The sequence below is a fragment of the Phascolarctos cinereus genome, unplaced genomic scaffold, assembly GCF_003287225.1.
Source record: "Phascolarctos cinereus isolate Bilbo 61053 unplaced genomic scaffold, phaCin_HiC Scaffold_5;HRSCAF=322, whole genome shotgun sequence".
Lineage (NCBI taxonomy): Eukaryota > Metazoa > Chordata > Mammalia > Diprotodontia > Phascolarctidae > Phascolarctos > Phascolarctos cinereus.
In genome coordinates this window covers 407,161,707-407,173,715 of record NW_027555958.1, presented here as the reverse complement: position 1 = coordinate 407,173,715, position 12,009 = coordinate 407,161,707, and the positions used below count along the sequence as shown (strand labels likewise).

At 39.6% G+C, this 12,009-nt stretch overlaps 1 protein-coding gene across 1 annotated transcript in view; it reads left to right on the top strand.

The window, feature by feature from the left end:
* XPR1 (xenotropic and polytropic retrovirus receptor 1) overlaps positions 1–12,009 on the top strand; it is a 217,786-nt gene that overhangs the window by 192,537 nt on the left and 13,240 nt on the right. Inside the window, exon 13 of the mRNA XM_020984350.2 lies at positions 9,107–9,246. Within this exon, the coding sequence (XP_020840009.1) occupies positions 9,107–9,246 (140 nt within the window). The remainder of the gene's footprint in view (positions 1–9,106; positions 9,247–12,009) is intronic.

Here is a 12,009-nt window from a genome sequence, read left to right as displayed (position 1 = left end):
AATGATGAGTTCAGTTTTAGACATGTTGAGTTTAAAATGTCTGTGAGACATCTAGTTTGAGATGTCCAGAAGATAGTTGGAGACATGCAACTAGAGGTCAAAAGAAAGGTTAGAGCTAAATAAATCTATCTGAAAAGAGTCTTCATCGAAATGATAATTGACAACATGGGAACTGATGAGATCACCAAGTGATTAAATAAAGTCCTCTGTATCATTTAAAGTTTTTCACAACCTGGGCCTTTCCTAGTCTTCCAGTCTTCTTATACTTCACTTCCCTCTGTTTAACTCTGCACTCCAGCTGCCTTAGGCTTGCACATTGCCCTTGATCTGCTGTCTCTGTGCCTTCACACAAGCTTTCCCCCAGATGCCTTCCTCCTCTGCTCTGCCTTTCAGAGGCCCGGGGTTTTTTCAAGATTCAGCTCATGTTGTTGTTGTTGTTTGCCTTTAATGCTTGAAGAGGACCAAAATGACATCAGTGTTAGGGTCAATGTACAGTGTGTCCAACTGTGGCTAAACATACTGATAAGAGCTCAGAAGGCTATACTACAGGTTGGGCGCAAGTAATCCACATGACCTTTGGGGAGGGAGATGTCTCTAAATTTGTGCATCTCACATTTCTTTTGAGCTAGCACAATTCTGCTTTGTTCATAGAGCAAAGAGCGCCTTCTTTGATGTGGACACACTATGCTGGATGAACCTGTGCCAGTGTCTCCTATGTCTCACAATTGATAGCAAAGTTCTCCAGAGAGACCTTGAGAATGTTCTTGTATCACTTCTTCCATCCAGCATGAGAACACTTACCTTGTATGAGTTCTCCATAAAATCATCTTTTAGGCAAATATACATTTGGCATTTGAACAATATGGCCAGCCCATGGGAGTTGTACTCTCTGCAGTAGCGTTTGAATGCTTGGCAGTTTAGCTCAAGAAAGGACCTCAGTGTCTAGTACCTTGTCTTGCCAGGTGATCTTCAGAATCTTCCTAAGACAATTCAAATGGAAGCAGTTCAGTTTTCTGGCATGGCACAAATAAGACTGTCAAGGTTTCACAGGCACGCAGCAATGGGGTCAGTACAGTGGCTTTGTAAACCTTCAGTTTGCTAGGCAGCCTGATACATCTTCTCTTGTACACATTATTTTGGAACCTCTCAAATGCTGAGCTAGCTCTGGCAGTGTGTGCCTCAACCTCATCATCTATGTGTACCTCTCCAGAAAGAATACTACCAAGGTAAGTGAATTTACCACGTCATTCAGAATTTCTCCATTTGCTGTAACTGATGGTTCCATATATGGATGGTGTGGTGCTGGCTGGTGGAGGACATCTGTTTTCTTGGTATTAATTGTTAGGCCAAATTTAGCACAAGTGGCAGAGAATCAGTCCATACTCTACATCTCAGCCTCAGAGGCTGCATTAAGTCCACAATCATCTGCGAACAAAAATTCACACACCAATTCTTCATCCACTTAAGTCTTGGCTTGTAGCCTTTTCAAGTTAAATAATTTACTGTCAGTGTGGTAGTTTGACCTTGATGCTGTCTTCCTCCTCATTGAATGCATCTAACAACATTGTGAAAACATCATGCGAAAAATTTTAGCTTGAGAGCAAAGCACATAGCCCTGCTTCACTCCATTGGTGACTGGGAAAACATAAAAGCGTTGTCCATTATCCAGAACCTATGCAAGCATGCCATCATGAAACTGGTATACAATACTGATGAACTTCTCTGGGCAATCAGATTTTGCCATCATCTTCCACAGGCCCTCGTGACTGACAGTATCAAAGATTTTGGTTAGATTGACAGATGTTGTGTACAGACATCTGTTCTGCTTCTAGCATTGTTGGGCAGCAGACACCGTGTCAACTATTCTTTGGCCCTTTCTGAAGCCACACTTGCTCTCAGGTAGATGACCATCTTCCAAGTAAAGGATCAGCCTTTTAAGAAGGACTCTGGCAAGAATCCTGCCAGCAAAGTCTAAGAGAGAGACACCCTTTTTCTCCCACCGTGATTGTCACAGCACAACCTATTTCCTTTTCCTTTATAGGGATAGACAATAGAGGCATCCTTGATCTCTTGGGGGATAACTTATTTTTGCCATGTAACCTGGAAGATTTCAGTCAGCTTTTGCATGAGCAATGGGCCCCTGGCCTTGTAAATCTCTGCTGGAATGGAGTCAGCACCAGACACTTTGCCACATGAGAGTAGCCTAATGACATTCAATACCTTTTCTTCAGTAGGAAGTTCAGCTAGAGATGGATTGACTTCAACCTGAGGTATACAGTCAGTGGCTTCAGCATTGGTTGATAATGGTCTATTGAGAACACTGTGGAAGTATTCAGCCCATCTCTCCAGGATAATCCACCTTGTGCAGGAGACTTTTCCTGGGCCCCCAGATCACCAGCACTTTGTACAGTATCTGGTACATAGTGGCCACTTCATAAATGCCTGACTGACAAAGTTTGTGGTAGCCTTTCACATTATTCTTATGAAGAGGATGGAGAGATGTGGCCTAGACCATAATATAATTCAGAGTGAAGCGAGGAGGAGGAGGAGGAGGAGGAGTGGTGTGCCCTGGGGGTCAGTGAAGGCCCAGTGCTCCTTGGGTTGTTTTGTTTTGTTTTTTATTTAGTACCATAGGTAAAGGGGTAAATGACATGCTTATTAAATTTGTAGATGATAGGAAGTGGAAAAGTATAGCTAATGCTGCACTAATGCAGAATCCAAAAGGCTTAATCACATCCAAAGAAATTTAATTAGGATAATTGTAAAGAAAATGCCTTGTAGGTCAAACCATTAAGCATATATTGGCTATTATTATTATTCCTCACCTGTAGGTTATAGATGTTAAAATTTGTGTTTGTTATAGTAGCAGTCACTAAAAAAAAAAAATTTAAGATCCTTAAAGGGAAAATGCAAAAATCCTGGAGGCTGGGTGGTAAACATACTACCTCAGTCCTTCAGGAATCATTGGTGTGAGCATTTCCTTCACCAATGCAAATTCCCTTTTACAACTTAGTAAGTGGTTTTGGAGTTTTGCTGAGGCTGAACAATTCATCCTGTGGCCTATTTGGTGATGAGCACAGTTGTCATTATCCTTGTTTTTTAAAGAGGGGAAACTGGGTTTAGAGAGGCTGTGACTTCTCCACAGTCACATAGGTAGTAAATAATAGAATTTAGACCTGAACGCTAAGAGCAGAGTGAAGAATGCCTTCTCTGACTCCATTTCAGGAAGTCTCAAGCCAGCTATTTCTTCATTCCCCACATGGCTACATTCCTTTAGACTCTTCCAACATGCCTGTACCCTGGATACCTTCCCTCCCCTCTAACTAGCCCCTACCTTTTACCTTCCTTTTGTGTGGTCTTCCCCCATTAGATTGTTAGCTGTTTGAGAAACTTTTTCATATTTGTGCCTCTAGCAATTAACACAGTGTCTGGCCTACAGTAGGCACTAAATAAATGTTTATTGACTGCTTGACTGTACACTTTGTTCTTTCTCTTCCACCATTCTGCTGTGACTAAAAGTGATGAAATTATTTTACCATCGTCACTAAGAATTGTCTGGATGTGTCTTCTGGGCAGCTCAATTTATGCTGGCACCCATACTCAGAAAGTTAGACTGCCTCTCTTATAACATGAAAAGAAATTCTTATCTTTACACAAATTAGAGAGATAATTTGCTGAAATAATTCAATGTTATTCTTTGCCAGGCAAATGTATTGGGTCAGAGTCAGTGAGGTATCATGAAAAGAGGTGAGCTAGAAGACTTGAAGACAGGTCCTATTTTTACTACATGTTAGCTCAGGGACTGTAAAGCAAGTCACTTAACATCTCTGAGGCTTAACTTTGGTTATCTGTAGAGTGATGCTACTACTTAACTACCCACTGCAGATGAGAGTGTAGTAGATAGAGAGTGGGCCTGAGTGAGGAAGACCTGGATTCTAGTCCCACCTCTAACATACTGGCTCTGTGACCCTGGACAAGTGTCCCAGATAACTGGGACACTTTTTTTTTTTGGCTAGGCACTGAGGTTAAGGGACTTGCCCAGGGTCACACAGCTAGTACGTGTTATGTGTCTGAGGCAGGATTTGAACTCAGGTCCTCCTGAATTCAGGGCCGGTGTTCTATCCACTGCGCCACCTAGCTGCCCCCAGATAACTCTTTTAAGACAATAATTTGGAGAGAGTAGTGACCTTCATTGGTGGGTGAGATTACAGGTACAAATCCTCTCCCTCCCCTGAGTGGTATTGTGAGGATGGATAAAATAACAAATGTCTAAGTATCTTATTCCTGCAAGGCACTTTCTAATTATAAGCTATTATATTACAAATTTTAGAATTTGTACTACATGGCTTCCTGTCATGTAGTGCTCAGGGATGGAATAGTTGAACATCTTGTGAATAGAGCTAAACTTGCAGTTTAATTTTATCTTTTGTAAGAGGTACTAGTATTTTTCCTATGATATCTTTTCGATAGTTATGTGAACCTGCCTAGCAAAACAAAAATTGAAGGACTCCCAAATTAAAGATTCTATATCTTTCCAAGAGAACAGGATCCCCTTGGCTCAGAATATAATCCTCACTTTAAAATTTTCCTTGACTTTGGAATCTTGTCTTATTTGTACTCCACTAAGTCATGTGAACATTGATAAAAGTTGTATAGAAAGCCTCAGGTTGGAAAAGCTTCAGTAACAAACCTCAGTGTGGAGGTGACCTGTGTTTTCCAAGGTTGTGCCAATGGGAATAAGCTCTGTCAGCTTCTCCTAAGCCTAAAAGGCTTTGTTTACCAGCATCAGGCAACTACAACTACAAATAATTCCAGAGTGAAGTGGCTGGACTAAAATCAAAACACTGTGAATGTGTCTGGTGACAAAAGGAAAGTCCAATGCTGTAAAGATCAATATTGCATAGGAACCTGGAATGTAAGATCTGTAAACCAAGGTAAGCTAGATGTGGTCAAACAAGAGATGGAGAGATTAAACATCAACTTCTTGGATGTCAGTGAACTTAAATGGGTGGGAATGGGTGAATTTAATTGAGGTGATCCCACGTTATGTCTACTACCATGGGCAAGAATCCCTTAAAAGAAACGGAGTAGCATTCAGAGCAATAAAAGGGTGAGAAAAGCAGCACCAGGGTATAATCTCAAAAATGGTGGAATGATATCTGTTTGAATCCGAGGCAAACTAACAGGTCTGTGCTCCAACCATTGATGCAGAAGAGGCCAAAGTTGCTCAATTCTATGAAGAAGTACAACACCTTCTAGAAATAACACCAAAAAAAAAAAGTCACATTCATCATAGGGAATTGGAATGCTAAAGTAGGCAATCAAAAGATAATTAGAATAAAAGTCAAGTTCGGCCTTACAGTGCACACTGAAACAGGGCAGAGACTGGTATAGTTTTGTCAGGATAGCTAGTCATAGCAGACATTTTTTCAGCAACCCAAAAGGTGACTCTTCATGTAGATATAACCAGATGATCAGTATTAAAATCAGATTGATTATATACTTTTCAACCAAAGGTGGAGGAGCTTCATACAGTCGGTTAGAACAAGACCTGGAGCTGACTGTGGTTCTGACCATGAACTTCTTATTGCAAAATTTAGGCTTAAATTGAAGAAAGAAGGGGAAATCATCAGACCATATAGGTATGACTTAAGATCCTTTATGAAGTGGAAGTGATGAAACTATTTAAGGGATTAGATTGGACAGAGTGTCTGAAGAACTGTGGGCAGAGGTTTACAGTATTGTACAGGAATAAGCAACAAAAAACGTCCCGAAGGAAAAGAAGACCAAGAAAGAAAAATGGCTGTCTGATGAGGCTTTATAAAAAGCAAATGAAAGAAGAGAAGAGAAAGGCAAAGGAGGAAAGGAAAGATATACCCAACTGAATACAGAATTCTGTAAAATAGCAAGGAGAGAGAAGGTTTTCTTAAATGAGCAATGCAAAGAAATAGAAGAAAACAATAGAATAGGAAAGATGAGATGTCTTCAAGAAGACTAGAGATATCAAGGGAATGTTTCATGCAAAAATGGGCATGATAAAAGACAAAAATGGTAGGGACTTAACAGAAGTATAAGAGATTAAGAAGAGGTGGCAAGAATATACAGAAGAACTATACAAGAAAGATTTTAACATCGCTGATAAGGAAGCATTGTTAACAATAAGGTTAATGTAAGTGATGGAGTACCAATTGAGCTGTTTAAAATCCTAAAAGATGATGCCATTAAAGCATTAAATTCAGAATGCCAGCAGATTTGGAAAACTCAACAGTGTCTAGTGGATTGGAAAAGGTCAGGTTTACATTGGAATCTTAAAGAAGGGCAATACCAAAGAATGTTCAAACTATCAAACAGTTGCACTTATTTTACACGCCGGCAAGGTTATGCTTAAGATTTTGCAAGCTGGGCTTCAGCAATATGTGAATCAAGAATTACCAGAGGAGCAGGCTGGTTTTCAAAGAGGCAAAAGAACTACAGATCAAATTGCCAATGTTTGCTGAAAATTTGCATGAAATTAAAAGATACTTGTTCCTTGGAAAGAAAGCTGTGACAAATCTGAACAGCATATTAAAAAGGCAGAGACATCACCTTGCCAACAAAAGTCCATTTTGTCAAAGCTGTGATTTTTCCAGGGATAATGTAAGGCTGTGAAAGTTTGACTATAAAGAAAGCTGAGTGCTACAGAATTTCAAATTGTGGTACTGGAGAAGACTTTTGAGAATTCTATGGACAGCAAGGAGATTAAGTCAGTCAATACTTAAAGCAATTAACTCAGACTGTTCATTGGAAGGACAAATACAGAAGCTGAAACTTAAATACTTTGACCACATAATAGAGGACTCGTTGGAAAAGACCTTGATGTTGGGAAAGATTGAAGGCAAAAGGAGAAGGGGATGGCAGAGGATGAGATGGATGGATAGTGTCATAACACACAATGAACATGAGCTTGGGAAGACTTTGGGAGATAGTGGAAGACAGAAGGTTGCTGAACAAACAGTACAACAGTGGGCTGTATTCCTGTGCTTTCAAAGCCATCCCAGCCATGTTTGAAAACATTTTCAGCATGGCCACCTCTCTGTGGTAGTCTTTCCATCATGTAGAAGGGCTGTGATCTTCACCAGTGAAGGAGATACACTCCTAAAATCATGGGTCCTTGAAATATAAATAGTGTAGACATGTTGCCACAGCTGAGCCCAGCTCACCTTTCCAGTTTTAGTCTACCTTACTCCCCTTTTCCTCTTGCTGTACTCCAGCCAAACTGGTTTTCTTATTATGTCGCACACATAATGCTCCGCTCTTCCATCTTTGTGCCTGTTCATTGGCTGCTCTCTATGCTTGCAATGCACTTCCTCCTCACATCTGCACCCTAGAATTCCTTGTTTCTTTAAGAATTTAGCCCAAATGCAAACTTCTGTATGAAAACTTTACTGATTACTCACTTCTAGCACTTTCCTTCCCCCTCCCCCCATTGTGTTTATATATGCGTCTTATCTCCCCAATAAAATCTAACCTCCTTGAGGGCAGGGACTTACAATTTTGTCTTTGTATCCTCAGCAAACTAGCCCAATTCCTTGCACATGGTAGGTGCTTAATAAATGTTTACTGATGAATTTATCAATTGATCATTGAAGGTGATATAAGTCACTGTTGACATAGAATGGTTTAGCCTGTTTGTTTCTCTAGGTGTAGTTAAAATTAGATCTAAAACTAGAAGGAACCACAGAGACCACGTAGTACAAACCCTTTCATTTTACTGTTGAGGAAACGAAGGCCTAGCCGGTGAAGCAGTATTTTCCAAGGTCATACGTGTAATGTTTGAGACAAGTTTTGAATCCCAGTCTTCCATTTTTTCTATTGTTTTCAGTGTACCAAGCTGCCTTCCCCAATTATCCAGGCTGTCAAGTGTGTACCAGGTCTTTGTTAAACACTTACTGTGTTCTGGGCAAAGTGCTAAGTGCTGGGAATGCAAATAGAAGCAGAAAGAAAGTCCTGCCCTCAAGGATACATTCTAATGCGGGGAAAGAACACTAAAAGGGAGCTGAAAAAAAAGGGAAAGGTAGAAGGAAGGTACTCATACACAGGTATAGTACTAAAGTCCAGAAAGTCAGAGTCATGGCCAGGAGGAGAAAGAAGTTTAACTAGTCTGGGACCCTTCCCAAAATGGAGACCCCAGGAGGAACATGCCAGTGGGAGAAAGGGGCTGGCCTGATAGCATATTCCAGGATAAGAAGGTTGGGGGAGTAGATAGATTTTCCAAGGTAAGGAAACCCCAGACAGTGTTGGAAGTTACAGGGTGAGACTGAGGCTGAGATATGGTCAGAAACTTAACTGGGCTGCCAGTCTTTAAAAAATATACTTAAACAAGAGTCCAAGCTGAGCACACAACTGTCACAGAACTAGAAATAAATTATCACAAGGGAGAGGAGAGGAGAGAAAGTGGAGAGGGGGGAAAAGTTCAAATTTTTTAAAGTGACTAGAATGTTTTTATTCTTATTTAAGTTAAGCCTACTTTAATTATTCTCAAATTCAGTAGTTATATATTTTTTAAAAAGGATAAAGAAAGCTAGGTGGTGCAGTGAATAGAGCACAAGCCCTGGAGTCAGGAGGACCTGAGTGCAAATCCGGCCTCAGACACATAACACTTACTAGCTGTGTGACTCTGGGCAAGGCACTTAATCCCAATTGCCTCACCAAAAAAAAAAAAAATACAGAAAGTTAATAAATGGAAATGTCTTGTGGAATTAATGAACTAGTCATTACACAGTATTAGAATCTTATAAATTGGTTATTCATTAATGTCTCTGTTTCTGTAACCGTTTTCTTTAGATTACTATGATAGTGGTTTTTTGTCTCAAACGGCAATTGTAGTTTGAGCTTCCTTGTTAATTTAAATTGTTTTAATTTCCTCAAGTTAATCATTTGTTCACTGGCTCTATTAGCAGCATTGAGTTGCATATTAGAAAATTCAGCCATCTCTCCTTTTTAATAAGACAAGGACTTTTAATAAAACCTCGTGGAGCATAGCACACAAAAAATAAATGTAATTCTTTGTTTTTTGCTTTGTATAAAGTGTATTGGTAATCTTCTCTATGTTGCTCTCATATTTCAGGCCTATTATTACTCAGCCATCATTGAGGATGTGATACTGCGCTTTTCTTGGACTATCCGAGTCTATGTCATCACCCTGAATCTGACCCCTCATGTTGAGGAGATCATCTCTACTGTATTTGCTCCCCTTGAGGTTTTTCGGTAAGTGAATGAACTGAAATTTTTCTTTTATATTTATTTTAACCAGGGAAGAGAGAGAATTTTTTATTTTTTTGTAAACCAATTAGAAAACCACTAATTCAAGAAACATGAACTGGCTGATTCTGAGAACGTGCCTGTAAGTCAGAACTTGCATTTGCAGCTCACACTGATAAGAGATAATTTTTGTGTTAGATAAAGACAAATAGAGATTTGACCCATAATTTAATTGGTATTGGGAACTCCCAAGTGATAAAACTCCTTCTGCCAGAGTAGATGAGCATCCTCACTACAACTTGAGTCTCAGAGAGTTTTCAAGATCTGCCCGGGATTATAGAGCCTGCAAGTGCCCATGTCGGGCCTTGAACACAGCCAGGGCTTCCTAGCTTTAGTGTTGGCTCTGTTCACTCTACCCAGCTGCTATCAAGCAACCAAGTAGGGCTGAACCCCTGAAGTTTCAGTCAGACGTCCCAGGCTTGGAACAGGGAAAAGAACAAAAGCTTCTTCTTTGGTTTCCTTCTTTTTAAAAAACAGTAACTCTTTTTAACATAAATTACCTTTTGTATTTCTGAAAAGCGAGATATTAGTAATGACAGAAAGTTGTCTTTGACAAGTGAAAGCCTAATAACATGCTGACCTAAAACAACCCAAGATGTCACATTAACTATGTATGAAGGTCAACAATATAAATAAGGAATTCCTGCCTTGTTTGGCTCACACTGACTCTCTTTTATTCTCCTGTGTAGCACATTGCTTGCAATAGATATTCCAAACCTCAACTCTGTCCCTTCCCACATTATTTTGAGTAGATGAACCTGCCTCCTACTTTTTATATCAGAAAGATGGAGCTAATGAGAGTCTCTTCATTTCCCTCCTCTACTCCTCTAAAGTTCTCAGTGCACTCAGTAATCCTTAATTTCTCTTCACTAGTCTCAGAATGATATGGCCCTCCTCTATCCCAAAACAATCCCCTTCTCCACCTTTCATTTTCTCCCAAGCCATCCCTCTTGACTTTGTTTCATAAAGCATCCCTTCTCAATCATCTCTCTCTGTTGCTTCCTCAGACATTAGCTCTTATGTCTCGTCCTTCAAAAAAAACCTTCCCTCAACCTTATTACTTTTCCAAGTTACTGTCCTCTCTTCTTTTCTCTCTTAATGACAAGATTTTTAAAAAGAATAGTTTACATTCTCCTGTTACTTTTTCACTACCTACTTATTCTTCAATCTTTTTCTCTCTGGCTTGGTTCCTCACTGTTCCATAGTGATAACTGGCAATAGAACTCCTCTTATCTCTAGCAGATTCCGTCATCTGTTGCTCTATCCATAATGCCATGTGGTCACTTTGCAGAAACAGCTCTAAGATCAACAGCGACTTCCCAGTCACTAAATTCAATGACCATTTTTCTGTCTTGATCTTTAATCTCTCTGAAGTGTTTGATACTGTTGACTACCCTCTTCCCTCATCTTCAGGGTCACCTGCATTCTCTACCTCTCTTCTCACTCTTCCTATCTCTCTTGCTGTCTCCTCATCCAATCAGTTACCAGTTTCTTTTGATTCTGCCACAGCAGTATGTCTCACTAACTCTTTTATTTCTGACATAGTTCAGGCCTTCATCTCTTCTAGGAAGTTTTCCTAGCTGCTTCACCAGTATTCCAGCATCCAGTCTTCTCATTATTGTCCTCATAATCTCTCTAATGTACTGCTCTGATCACATCACTCTCCTCCTTAAAAACTTTCAGGACATCACTACTCCCTGCTTGCTAAAACATACACTCCTCATTCTAGCATTAAAGGCCCTTTCCAGACTCAGCTTACATTGCTCCCTTCTTCGGGAGCTAGAGTGTTGTGGAAACAACGCTAACCTTGGAGTCGGGAGGCCTGGGTTCTGGGTTCAGGTCTCAGCTCTGCTGCTTACCAGTTAATGTGACCATAGGATATAGACAAATTTCTTGAAGAAACTAACGCTCAATTTCCTTATGTATAAAATGGAGATGATATTACTTACTCCAGATTGTAAGACTGTTGTGAAGAAAGCACTTCACAAACCACAAAGTTTTAGTAAATGGGAGCTTTCATTATTATCATTATTTATGCATTCTATACTCTAGCAAAACTACATTAATCCTTGTCCTGTGCTTCAGGAAGTGTAGATTTTGTAAGTCAGAACCAATAGTACAAAGCAAGTTCCCTGAAATGTCACTTTTTTCCCAGTGATAGAAGTGGTTGTTATTTGTATTACTTTTCAATGTGCAAATCTTGAATAATTTGTTTATTGATAGGACCAATATATTTTAGAACTGAATTTCCCTGTGCTCTTTTCTCTCTTCCCACCCCATTTATACACTCTCTTCTGTTTCTAAAAATAGAAATTTGGTAGTCCAGAAGGTTGCGGATGTCAGAATATGCAGATCTTTAAAACTGATCTGCTTAACCTTTGGGACCACTGTATATAAAGAAATATGGAGGGGATTTTTTACTAGTTGGTCTGCACACCACTTATTGTACTCAAAGAATGTACTAGATTTCTAGTTACATAGCTAGGCTCGTAAAGGTTATATTGGAAGTTTTTGTTGTGTTGCTGTTGAGGAAATTTTTTTTTTACTTTTTTTCTTTTATCTTCAGCTTAAATACAAAATAAGAAAAGAAAAAAAAGCGTGTCATGTGCATAGCAGAACATAAGAGAAGATTCAAAATATATAGCAATAAATTTCCATTTCCATTTCCAGAAAGCCTGTGTAGTAAATACTGCACTTTGTGTTGAGAGC